Source organism: Dama dama, chromosome 16 (genome assembly GCF_033118175.1).
Source record: "Dama dama isolate Ldn47 chromosome 16, ASM3311817v1, whole genome shotgun sequence".
Lineage (NCBI taxonomy): Eukaryota > Metazoa > Chordata > Mammalia > Artiodactyla > Cervidae > Dama > Dama dama.
The window spans coordinates 39171132-39185358 of NC_083696.1; the positions used below are offsets into that span (position 1 = coordinate 39171132).

The window sequence follows — 14227 nt, forward strand, 5'->3', positions numbered from 1 at the left end:
TAAAAAAGGATAGTTTTTTTTTTTTTTTTTGGTGTATTAGCATGTGTCTAAGCCACAGGTTGTGAATTCTACAAGTAAATGTTATGGAAAGATGCTACTTCTCTTCAGCATGTTCTGTCTGGATAAAAACAGCTGAGAAACTACCAGATATTTGTGTAGCAAACATCTAGGGAAGGTTAAGAAGATCATGCTTCCAGGATCCTCAGCCTAGCCTCGCACAGCCATTTTGGATATCCAGTTTCAAGCTCTAAATAAAAAGAGATGGTTAAAAGTGATTTATTTTCTGCAAAATCTATAAGCATGTTATATTTCAGTGACTCATTTATATCTGCTAATTACAGCAAGCTTTTTACATTCTGTTGTATGACATTTATCCACACTTTCCCAGATCTCCTTAGCCATGGCTAATTAAGCAGTTATTGTAAAATCGACCAGTCTGTCACAAAAGATAGAAAACCATTTTGTTTTTTAATACAGGAAGGCAAACAGTTTGCTTGCCCTAAGGACCGTCTCTCTCTGCTCTCCAATACGAGGCAGCTTCATCTTTGTGGAGGGGAAGGACTGCTTGAAACCATTTCTGGTGGCTCAGTGGTAAAGAATCCGCCTGCCAGTGCAGGAGACATGGGTTGGATCCCTGGCCCAGGGAAGATCCCACATGCAGCGGGGCGCCTAAGCCTGTTCACCACAACTACAGTGTCTGTGCTCTACAGCCCACGCTCCACCATCAGAGAAGCCACTGCAATGAGAAACCCTCACACCACAACTAGAGTAGACCCGCTAGCCACAACTAGGGAAAAGCCTGCACAGCAGCAAAGACCTAGCTCAGCCAAAAATAAAATAAATAAAATTATATTAAAAAAAGAACACATTTCTAAAAAACATTTCCTTCTCCATCCCCAAAGGGAAAGTGTATCGGGCAGGATTTCCAGCAAGAATGCTTTCTAGGGAAAACCCTCCTATTAACCCAGTACTTTGTAGAGACTCAAGAAAAGTCAATGAATGGATGAATGAAGGAATGAAAACAAAAACTCTAAAATGTAGTCAGTCACACAATGCTCTTTTGTCTCCCTTTGGCAAAAATCACAAATTTTTGATAAATTTTCTACCAGTAGACACAGTCATTCAAAATAAAATTATCCCTCAGATTTAGTGAGTTACTGATTTGTAAGTGAAAGCTTTAGCAAAGCAATCAATCATGAAGCAAACTGTTCCATCAGAAAGGATAACTTTTCTATAATTGTTGTTTAGTTGCTCAGTCATGGTGGACTCTTTGCGACCCCATGGACTGTAGTCTGCCAGGCTCCTCTGTCCATGGGATTTCCCAGGCAAGAATACTGGAGCGGGTTGCATTTCCTCCTCCAGGGGATCTTCCTGAACCAGGGATCAAACTCTCATCTCCTGTATTGGCAGGCAGATTCTTTACCACTGAACCACCAGGGGAAGTCCATTTTCTATGATTACCAGTACTGTCCCATCTTTATTTTGTTTTTGCTATTATTTCCAAAATGTATTCAGACTTTGACACTGTTAAATTCTAGCTTGCTCCTTTGGTAAGGTTGAAAACTCTTGGACTAAATGAGCACTGCTGAATTATCTGTGAAAAATTTAAGCACAGAACGGAAAACAATTTTAATCATCTCAATCTTTTGATAACAGAGAATCTCTCCAATCAATGAGTAGGCAAAAAGCACAAAAAGAGGCTAGCATTTGGAAAGGCGGGAACCATTTGATACAGAACTTACCATTTTGGCGCTTGAATTGGGATCTGCCATTCCTCTGTGCTCTTTATTTGCAGATTTCTATAATAAACATTTTGTCGTGTCAGGAACTGAACCAGAAGATATTATGCACAGACACACACACACACACTCAGACCACCCCTTTTTGATCCATGAAAAACTAAGACTGTGTAGGAATGAAGTGGGCAGAGGTGGGTGAGGGTGGAGTACTGGTTAAGGGACGTTTTATCAGAAATCATGTTTTCTTGTTAGCCTTGCTGTAACTCCAAATGACAGTGCCACCCTGCCTGTCCAGCACACTCTGAGACCCTTTTGTGTGACAGGAGGATTCTGTGAAGCCACAGACTGAAAACTATCTTGGTCACCCCCTTCTATCCATTAACAAATGCATAATGAGAATTGCTGATTTTATAGAGATATATGTAGTTGAGCATCTTGGTGATTAGGACCCAGCTCTAAATAATACATGTTCTATGTGTACTTGAGAATACAGGTGCAGATAAAGACTCCAGTGGTTCAGGTGATCTTAGAGACCCTGTAATCTCTCTCTTCTTTTTGTATCTAAGTAAATGATGACTTCAGGAAATAAGTCCATCAAAGACACCAGAGATTATGAGATATTGGTGCATATTGAGAGATTGCATGATTCACTCAAATTTCCTGTCATGAATAATCATCTCCTAAAGAAGGCTGAGCATTGAAGAATAGATGGTTTTGAACTGTGGTGCTGGAGAAGACTCTTGAGAGTCCCTTGAACTGCAAGGAGATCCAACCAGTCAATCCTAAAGGAAATCAACCCTGAACATTGCAAAGACTGATGCTGAAGCTCCAATACTTTGGACACCTGATGCGAAGAGCTGGCTCATTGGAAAAGACCCTGATGCTGGGAAAAACTGAGGGCGGGAGAAGAAGGGGCAGAAGAGGATGAGATGGTTAGACGGCATCACTGACTCAATGGACATGAGTTTGAGCAAGCTCCGGGAGACAGTGAAGAACAGGGAAGACTGGCGTGCAGCAATCCATGGAATAGCAAAGAGTCAGACACGACTGAGCAACTGAGTAAGAATATGATGGTAAAAATTATAATAGAAACCTATAAATCTGAGCTAAGGAAAAATATCTGGGCTCGTTTATCGTAAAGAGAGATGTATTTTACTTCTCTGCTTTTCTACTTATGTAATGTCTCTGTTTTGGCTCCATGTCTCTCATGCATGTGTGTGCTGCTTTAGCTAACTGGCTTCTCTGTCATCAATATTGATTCGGAAAACACACGTCCTCAGTTCGTGGAAAGCCCTCTGCTGTTCAAGGCCTCTCTGGAAACCATCATTCATCTTTACCCTGAGAACCAGGGCTGGGACTAGAGCAGGGTTAGCAAGGCACTTGTCCCAGGAATAACATTTAAGGGCTACAGACAAACTCTGTGATCATAGTAAATAACATAGTAAAAAACATTACTGTGTTTTGTTTTTTTTAAAATCAGAACTAATTCCCAAGAATTCATGATGAGACAGGCAGTGTTTTAAATAAAGACAGCATCTGTGTACTTACAGGAGTCATCGTACTCCCATCACCATAATCCCAGCCCTGCCGAGAAGTTCCTATTTCTGCCCAGAGTCAGAGAGCTGTGTTACATCACTGGACCTTTTCAGGGAACTGAGGAGTGGGTAAGTGGCACCAAGACATTAGTGACATGGACACAGACTGCACAACTGGCAGAGAGGAGGGACATACCAAAGTGATGTAGTGCGGACTGGAGATGCTGGTTGGAAGTCTCTCCAAGGGCTCTGTGGTTCTTCGCTGGTGAAAAGAGATACTCTTAAGCCTTCAGTTAATGCTCAAACAAATAGGACTATTTCCCATGCCTACAAAATCAATTTTCAAGTCCTCCCTAGAATATAGTCTTAGTAAGTGTGCAAATGTTGAAACACACAGAGATAACACTCTTGCCTAGGTTGTCCTCTTGTGAAGGATGAGTCTAAGAACCTACCTATGAAGCAATCATACTTCTGAGAGGGTGCGAGTTTCTTTGCATGTGTTAGTGCTAAGTTATTTCATACTCTTTGCGACCCCATGGAAGCAGCCTGCCAGGCTCCTCTGTCCGTGGGATTCTCCAGACAAGGATAACTAGAGAGTGTTGCCCTGCCCTCCTCCAGGGGATCTTCCCGACCCAGGGATTGAACCCATATCTCTGTATGTCTCCTGCATTGCAGGCAGGTTCTTTACCACTAGTGACATCTGGCAAGCCCAGGAGTTTCTTTACATTCTGGCCTAAGTTACCCTTGTTAAGTGCTGTCTCTTAACCCTCAGTGGTTTTTATAATACAATCAGAAAGAATGGTTCGGTGGAAACGGAACTGGGGAGAGGCCCTGGGTACCAAAAATCTAACCAAGCATCATTAATGTAACTGAGAAAGGATCCCAAACACCACCTTTCCCCAAACCACAGTTTTGCTGAGAACTAGCCTTTTGATGGGTAACTAATGTATCAAACAGGCATCAATTGAATCATTATTATTTATATAATTTTATGACAAATAATACAAAACGCCTAAACAAGAGATGCAAGGACTCAGACTGCCCTGTACAAATCTACACTTACAATATATCATGCGATGTGCATGTGTGTGCTCAGTCGCTCAGTCATATCTGACTCTTCGTGACTCCATGAACTGTAGCCCACCAGGAATCTCTGTCCATGGAATTCTCCAGGCAAGAATACTGGAGTGGGTTGTCATTTCTTCCTCCCGGGGATCTTCCTGAATCATGGATCAAACCTGTGTCTCTTGTGTTTCTTGCATTGGCAGGGAGATTCTTTACCACCACGCCACCTGGGAAGCCCCATATTATTCTATATGGCTAAATTCACTCAAATATTTATTAAGCTCTTCTTCTAAATTCCCCCATTCAACTAAAATTTTGGATAGCTCTTTGGGATTTTGTATTCTAGAAGTGCAACAAATATGCCCCAGGCTCTATGTGAACATCTGGTAACTATTTATCATTGATCATGTGGTCAGAGTATGAGACGGTTAGATAGCATCACCAACTCAATGGACATGAATCTGAGCAAATTCTGGGAGGTAGAGGCTTCCCTGGTGGCTCAGATAGTAAGGAATCTGCCTGGAACGCAGAGACCCTGGTTCAATTCCTGGGTCGGGAAGATCCCCTGGAGAAGGGAATGCTTATCCACTCCAGTATTCTTGCCTGGAGAATTCCATGGACAGAGGACCCTGGTGGGCTACAGTCCATGGGATCGCAAAGAGTTGGACACGACTGACTATCACCAGCAGGGGCTGGTGAAGGACAGAGGAAACCGACGTGCTGCTGTGCATGAGATTGTAAGGAATCAGACACGACACAGTGACTGAACAGCAATAAACAGTCAGACTACCTTCTTCCGACTACCTTCTCTGAGAGTGAAACTGCTTTGCATATTAATTTAAAGAAAATGCAATTGGGAAAGTTACTGCAACCATGCATGAGGCATAGTAGACAATTAACAAACATTAAGTGCTAAATATACACAAACACGGGGCTAAGTGCAGTTACATACAGCTTCTTATTTAACCCTGACATTGGCATCCTGTGTTTCCATATCAGAAAATCTCAGTGTAAGCTTAAAAAACTACCACACAATATTTTCTGTTCATCTGAGTGGACAATGAAGACTTGTTTCTTGGGGTCACTATTATCATAATAAAAAGTAAGAATGGATAAAAATGATAAACATCGTATTACCACAGAAGGAGTATACAATCCTGAGTAAGGGAAGTTCAGTAAAAGCCTTTCTACTATAATGTCATACATGCGTCCCTCAGGGTATGGTGGGAGCTTGTTCTATAATTCTGTACAGTAAAAAGCACAGGACTTATGGGAAATGGAGAGTTAGGGCAAGATCACTAACCAAAAAAATTCCTAATTTAAAACACTAACACCATTATATTATCAACGGCATTTGCATCTATCAATAATCTGTTCATACTTCCTTCAATAAATAGGTGCTTGTAGGCAGTTTCATTGGTATAATCTTATCACCAAGTTTTCTTTGTTGGTTAATTTTTTCAAAGGATACTTTTATAGCTTTTTAATCAGCACTCACACTCTTTTTCTCCCCACTGAGCCAAATACATTGGAAATCATAACTATTGTTAAAGGTACTGAACAAGCCAGGACTTGCTGGGATTTCTCCAGGATTGTCATCTTTTTTTTTTTTTTTTTTTAAATTTCTATGGGTATTATTTTAATATGCTTTCTCTTTAAAGTAAAAAGATACACAAAGAAATATATGAATAGAAAAGTGTTGAGATGGGTGAATTTTCACAAATGAGGACATCTGTGTAACCAAGCCCCACCGAGATCAAAAAAAGAACTTTACTGCCAACCCCTATCCCCCCAAAATCCACTCTCCCCTGTGATAAGAACTACCCTGACATCTAATATCATAGATCGGTTTTGTCAGTTCGAACTTATGTAAGTTGCGTTGTACAGTTTGCCTTTGAGTTTGACATGTTGTCTAACTCAGTATGTTTGTGGTAGTAATACATCACCTACAATAATATGTTGTAAACATCAGTAGTTTGTCCATTTTTCCTTGTCTGTAGTGTTCCATTGTATGAATATATAGTGAAATGTTCACCTTTTTTGTTACTAGATATTTGTATTATTTTTGCTTCTTGTAAATAATGCTGTTGGAACATTATTGTTGATGTTTTCTGATATGCACGTGTACCTCTTTCTGTTGGGTGTATTCATATGACCGAAATTTCTAGATTACAGGCAATGTGTATGATCAGTTTTAGGCCATAGAATCAGTTTTACCTACTGGTTGTATCGTTTAAATTTTCATTAGCTTTTATGAGAGTTTTCACTCTGTATATCCCCACTAACAATTGGCATTGTCATCCTTATTCATTTCTAGTCATTTCATGGGAAAATACAATACAGATAAAAAAACATACACAAAACAGATTCGTGGCTTAATGAAACATTTAAGGTAAATACTCTTGTAATTACTAAACTGATTAAGAAATTTCAAGTTTCCCATCGTTACTGCCACCCACTTCCTACCCATCTAAATTAACCACTTTCCAAACTTAAGGTAATGACCTCCTCCTTGCACACAATTATACTTTCACCCCTGAATATTTATCTCTCAACACTATACACCGTACATTTTTAATTTTTATGAGAAAAAGGCTTTTCCCAATGTTTTTCTGCCACTGATTTCTAATAGAATTTTATTTTGAGGACATATTTTGTATGACACCAACTCTTTTAGATTTATTAAGACTTGTGGAGGTTTATATTTGTAAAATTTTCCAGCTGTGCACAAATTAGTATTTTATTTAACCAACATATTCTATTCAGAAATAATGTCTTGATTTATTTGAATCCTGCCATTTTTTCCTTCCCTACATGTCAACAGAAGGTCATTGATGTGGAATCATTTTAGACTATTCTACATTTCCCACTTCACTTAGCTTAGGGATAGTTCACTTCAAACATATATACAGCTACTTTTGCAATTGATTAAAACTACTGCAATCAATTTTTTCTTACATGTAGAGGATGAATATCAGGTAAGATGGGCTCATTCCTTGTCTGCTGCTCATCACCAAAGTATCCTTTATTCTCCACTCCTAGGCTTTCTCGAGGTGGGCTGTCAAGAAGGAATTGAATATTGATACCAGCTATAGTATGGGAGAAGCCTGTGGTTAATAGTAAATCATCTAGGAGATTTTTAAAAGACTGATTGATACTCATGTGACACTCTATAACAATTAAATCTGAAGGAGGAACCAAATTTAGTGTTAAAAAAAAAAAAAAAAACCTTGTAATTCCAATGTGCAGTGAAGTTTGGGAACCATGGGGCTAACATTTGAATGAGAATGAAGTGTGTAAAAGCTCAACTTGTTACACTTTTACTTGGTCTTCAGTAAGAGGCTTATACCTTCTTCCCACCAAATAATCTTTGTGGCTACAAAGTTTATATTGTCTAGGTAATGGTCCCCTTCAACACATAAAGATTACAGACCTACCTTTGAACTTGCTTCAGTGTAATACATTTTTTGTAACGAGTTAGTAATATGACAACCACAACACCAAAAATAACCAGGACAAGCACAACCACCAGGATGGAGATATCTGTAACATTAAAACACATGAGCTTCAGCCAAGACATCAACCTTGGAACCATGGAATCTTAACATTTAACTGAGAAGTTACAATTATGTTTCTGTCTTCCTTGAAGGACTTTAATTCTACCCTCCTCTGTTTTTTTTTTTTTTAATAAAGTCGAAGACCAGAACATTGTACAAATTATTATCTGTATTAGCAATGGACACGCCACCCAAGATTCCATTATGTTTAAGAGAATCCCAGTTAGTGGGAAAATTTGGATTATCAGTGATTAACTGACTATAGAAAAGGCCTTACTGGGTTAAGGATTCTTGGAGGAACTAATCCACATTTAACTGGAAGAAGATACATTCATTCCAGATTAATTGTAGTAAATTCAAACTTGGGTATTTAAACACTAACAATAAGAAAAATATCATACAAATCCATACAGAAATACAACACATGTGTGGTGGACTTGTCATATAAAGCAGAAAGTATTCTCACTGGTGAGGTTTCTGATTTATGCAAGATATTATGTATATATACTTTGTTGTTTTATTGTTCAGTTGCTAAGTTGTGTCCGACCCTTTGTGACCCCATGGACTGTAGCCTGCCAGGCTCCTCTGGATTTCCCAGGCAAAAATACTGGAGTCAGTTGCCATTTCCTACGCCAGGGGATCTTCCCAACCCAGGGATCAAACCCATGTCTCCTGCATTGGCAGGCGAAATCTTTACCACTGAGCCACCAGGCAAGCCCCTATATATTTTTAAATGATTATTATTTATTTATTTTTTTGGCCACAGTTCACAGAATGCAGAACTTCCCTGACCAAGGATCAAACCTATGCCCCTTTCAGTGGAAGCACAGAGTCTTAGCCACAGGACCACCAGGACGTTCTAAGATAGTATATTATTCCGGGATGCTCACTGGTAACATTTAAGGTTTCCTCCCATTCCGCAGATGCCTGAATTCCCTCGCACTGACACTCAAGGTCACCATCATCCACCTAGAAGAGCCATCAATCAAATAATTCATCACATGACTGACATAAAACTTGTGTTTTCCACCTCATTCAGCTTAGCATTCACACACACCCAAAATACACACACGCACACACTCATGAACTTTTTACTGATTAGTTAACGAATCCAAAATCAAGGTTGGGAAAAATAAGGCAATAAAATACAAGGAGCAGCTATCTTTGAAGATGGTCTTGGAGCAAGAGAAGGATTCTGACAAATGTGAAACTGAATGAACCAGATGGTTTGGCTTATCTTTCCAGAAGCCATCAATCTTACTGAATGAACAGCTCTTGCTAAAGTTGGGCATATCATAGCCAAAGAGAAGACTTCAACTAGATTTAGTGAGAGAACATTAATGTGAAAAAAAAAAAAGCAGTGGCATAAATGTTTACTTCATCAAAAAGCATTGTGTAATGGTTAAGGACATACACTGTTTCTATACCGAAAGCTCAGCTTTTCCTTTCATAGAATATCAGTGTGATTGCTTCACCATCTCTAAAAGAGGGCATAGGAATAGTACTTATCTTTTAACGTGATTATGAAACTTTTACAATTTAATATATACATAAAACTCTTGAAAGAGTACAACTCTATACAAGTGTTACTGATTAATTTGGCTTAGGAAAAATGTTACCCACAAAAGCAAACTGCTAGATACTGCTAATATTGAACAGTGTCAAAATGAGAGAAAAAATTGTTGTTGCTTTTTGTTTGTTGTTTGTTTTTCTCAAAAGCTTTGGGCCAACATCAATACTTGTATAATTTAACTGTAAGAGAAATGATGATAGATGCAACTTTTTAAAAAGATTCTTTTGGAAGTAGATCATTTTTAAAGTCTTTATTGAATTTGTTACAATATTGCTTCTGTTTTATGCTTTGGGTTTTGGGCCAAGAGGCATGTGGGATCTCAGTTCCCTGATGAGGGATTGAACCTGCATCTCTTGTGTTGGAAGGTGAAGTCTTAAAGTCTTAACCATGGTCTGCCAAGGAAGTCCCAATAGACCCAACTTTAAACTTTTGATTTAAACTTCATACATACATAAATTACTTGGTTTCTAGATTACCAGTCCAATGATAGGACATATACTTGCAATATTGGCATTATCTATGTATAACACTTGGTTTGGCTCTTTGGTTCAGTATTATTAATGCATGAAAAAATATGGATCCCAAATGCATATTTGATTTAAAAATCACCATGCATACATATATACATACATACACACACACTCATGGGTGCACCTGTACTTATACACAGGCTCGGGAATGAAGTCTTATGCAAACAAGTGACTGGTAAGACATCAATTTAAAAAGGAGTCAAACCTTACAGAATTTTCATTGCACTGAGCAGAGCAATCAGTTGAATTGTAGGCCTTTTCAATAGTCACACATTCACCACTGCTGCACACCTAGAAATGAAGTCACCAAGATCAATTAGAATTACTCACTCAGAATTTGTATCATTTGTCCTAATGAAAAACCACATGTAGAGTCTTCTGTGGAAGAGGAAATCTTCTATAAATGTTAAGTGGGTATTTGAACAAAATGCACTGTACAGTCAAATATTGTTATATACAATTAATCATGATAATTAATTATGATAATAAATAATTATGATAATCATGATAATGTCTATGTCCTCATGACTTCTTCAAATGTTAACCTATCAATGATTCTACCATTGTAATTGCAACAATTTCTTCTATTATTTCTACCACATTTTCTTCTAATTTAATAAGGATCCATGTTTGTTATATCACAGTTGCTAGCTGGGCATTTTGTCAATATCCATTAATCTTATTATTATGATTTATACTTATTAATTTTGTTTTAAATTATGCTTTTGGGGGGTAAGTTTTATGACCAAATTACTGTTCTGTTGCTCTTGGTTATTACGTGGCTTATCTTAGCTCATTTATTTGCAAAGAGTCAGACACGATTAACGGACTAAACAAACAGTTTCTTTATCTAGAATTCCTATTAAATCTGTATCAGATTTCTTAGAACTGCATTTCTTACTTTAATTCACTTTTTCTTTTTAGAAATTTCATCTTAGTTTTTTCTTTTTTAAGAAGAGTAGCTTTCAATTTACTGATTTTTTATAGTTTTGATTCCATGGCTTACTGCATAAATTGCATAAAAGCAATCATGATTCATTTTGTACTCTGAAAGCAGTGCTTCTGGATTGCAAATTGTATCATTTTTATAAATTTAGTACCCTTTTTAAGAATAATAGCATGTTTTATTTTTTTAATTAATTTTTAGTGGCACATAGTTGCTTTATAATGTTATGTTTATTATATATTATATATAACATATATGTTATGTTTCTTCTATGTTGCTATATAATGTTATATCATGTCATATATCCATTAAAATATAAATTTAATTTATTTCTAAAGGATTTTCCTCTTTCTAAAAATGTATCACTTTCACGGAAACTGTCATCTTTGATTTCTCAGACTGTCTCCTTTGTTCACCATCCTGGTTTCTTTCACGTATGTTTTTTAGTCTTCTTTCCTTATGTTTACAGAATGGCTTTTCTATATACATGATTAAACACTGAGAAACTTTGTTTTAAAACCCATGCTGACCTCTTTTTATGTATTTCAGGCTCAGCCAAAGGAAAATACTGAGATGTTTCTTACTTTTATTTTGCAGTTTTGAATGTTTACTAAAGAGATAGCTACAGAGACCAATTTTGAGCAATTCTGTATGAGAGAACGAACCAATGAATTTCCTCTTTTCTCTAGTCTTATTCTCTCTGCAGTCTTCTATCTTTCTCTCTTACTTTCTCTTCTCTTTTATTTTTCACCTTTTTTTTTCTTATCTATGTAGTAAGTTCCTAGTATAACTAAGGAAAACGGCACCTAGGTGTAATGGCATATGTTTGCCCTATTTTCCTATGCCAAATGAAACTGACCCAGAAGGAATAACTACTAAGAGAAACTAGAATGCTTTTAAGGCACTTGAAGTTCCTCACGTCTAAAAAAATAGTAGCTCAGTGTAAATATGAAAATTACAAATTCTATAAGTAGTGTCTTTGTGATAACTCTATAGACTAGTGTTTGCTATGCATGGATTCCCTTATGAGGAACTGGTTCAAGAACTGCCACTATCATAAGTGGTGCACTTCTGTGCTGAGATTCCTCTTGATGGATTTAGGTCCTAAGTGTGGTGGTGGTACCTACCTACAGTGTGTTTGCACCATCACCAAACGCTCCTTAACAACTGTTCCCCTTTCAACCTCTTTGCTGAATCCCAGTCACTCTACGAAGGGGACCTCATACTTTTGCTTGATACCTCTGGCTGATTTTCCTTACCTGAAGTGAACAGAAAACTACTTGGTATTTTCTTTAAACTGATGCCTCATACACTCTGTTATTGAAAACTCTTGACCTTTCTAGATGGTGGTTGGTACACAAACAAATTTTCATAACTGTTGACTCCTCACCATTTTTATATTTATTTAGTCATTTTCATGAGGTGTGTAGCTCAGTTGTGTCCGACTCTGTGACCCATGCACTGTAGCCTGCCAGGCTCCTCTGTCCCTCTATAGTTAAAATTATACACTTGAAATATGAAATATAGGTCTCTATGAAACTATTAACTTCTGATTCCTTTTTTATATGCTGAATTTTTACTTTCCAATTAATTTTCTGTCTCATTATATGAATGATACTGTAACGTTTGTGGGTGGTGGTGTAGAGAAGGGGAGCCATGTCATAGATACTTTTCAGTTTCAAAGTTGCTGATTTTATTTTTATTCTATTTTTCAAATACTCTTGTGCTTATAAACCATGATGCGCTGGCTATTGTTTTTAGTATACATTCTCAAGTCTTCACCTAAGAGTGGTAAAACCTTCCCAAACTTAGCTTCATTTTACCTGTTCAACTTAGTTTCCTACCATTTCACCTGGAACTCCAATCACACTAACGCTGTCAGTTACCTGGATATGCCATATGTTATACTTTGTACCTTTGTATATTATGTAGGTATGTCTTTTTAAAAAAGCATTTTCTCAAACCATGAACAAGATGAAAAGACAACCCTCAGAATAGGAGAAAATATTTGCAAATGAAGCAATGGACAAGGGATCAATATTCAAAATATATCAACAACTCACGCTACTCAAATATCAAAAAACAAGCATCCAATAATAAAAGAGCAGAAGACCTAAACAGACATTTTTCCAAAGAGGACATACAGATGACCAACATACACATGAAAATATGCTCATCATCACTAATTATCAGAGAAATGCAAATCAAAATTACAATGATCTATCACCTCACACCAGTCAGAATGACCATTATCAAAATATACACAAGCAATAAATACTGAAGAGGGTGTGGAGAAAAGGGAACCTTCTTGCACTATTGATGGGAATGTAAATTGATTCAGTTACTACAGAGAACTGTATGTAGATTCTATAAAAAACTAAAAATAGAGCTACCATATGGTCCAGCAATCCTACTACTGGGTATATACACAGCAAAAACCATAATTCAAAAAGACGCATGCACCCCAATATTTATTGAAGCACTATTTACAATAACCAGGACATGGAAGCAACCTGAATGTTCACCGACATAAGAATGGATAAGAAGATGTGACACATATATACAATGGGATATTATTCAGAATAATATTTAATAGGAACAAAATTGGGTCATTTGTAGAGATGTGGATAGACCTGGGGTCTGCCATACAGAGTGAAGTCAGAAAAAGGAAAACAAATATATATTAATGCATATATGTAGAATTGAGAAAAATGATCTTATTTGCAAAGCAGAAGCAGACACAGATGTAGAGATCAAACACATGGACACCAAGGGGGAAAGGAGGGAGTGGAATGAACTGGGAGATTGGGATTGACATGTATGCAATATTGATACACTATATAAAATAGATATCTGATGAGAGCCCGCTGTCAGTAAGGGGAACTCTGCTTTCAGTGCCCTGTGGTGATATCAATGGGAAGGAAATCCAAAAGAGAGGGGATGTATGTAAATGTACAGCTGATTCATTTTACTGTACAGTAGAAGCTAATACAACGTTATAAAGCAACTATACTGCAATAAAAGTTTGTTAAAACACAGAAACATGTCTTTTCTCTTCTTCTGTATGTTGAAAATGTTCATAAAGTCGAAGCTGAAATGTCTCTCATTCAATGGCATCAGGAGATGCCATTCCATGTTCTCTAAGAAAAGTCAGTCACTTCCTTTGGACTCATACACATTGATCACATCACAGTGAAAGCAACTGAGTTGAATTGTAATGATACACTTGATTTAATCTAAGAAATTCTCAAGTACACACATCTTTACATCATCTGTGCCCTG

The 14227-nt window shown here is 37.3% G+C and overlaps 1 protein-coding gene across 1 annotated transcript in view; it reads right to left on the bottom strand.

Annotated features, from left to right (window-relative positions):
- Window positions 1-1257: 1257 nt before the first annotated feature.
- Window positions 1258-14227, bottom strand: part of ADAM7 (ADAM metallopeptidase domain 7) — a 63821-nt gene continuing 50851 nt past the window's right edge. The window contains exons 19-25 of the mRNA XM_061163867.1: window positions 10210-10290; window positions 8787-8865; window positions 7777-7882; window positions 7298-7397; window positions 3471-3536; window positions 1743-1799; window positions 1258-1594 (exon numbers count right to left, since the gene is read on the bottom strand). Coding sequence (XP_061019850.1) covers window positions 1535-1594; window positions 1743-1799; window positions 3471-3536; window positions 7298-7397; window positions 7777-7882; window positions 8787-8865; window positions 10210-10290 — 549 coding nt within the window. The 3' untranslated portion in view covers window positions 1258-1534. The remainder of the gene's footprint in view (window positions 1595-1742; window positions 1800-3470; window positions 3537-7297; window positions 7398-7776; window positions 7883-8786; window positions 8866-10209; window positions 10291-14227) is intronic.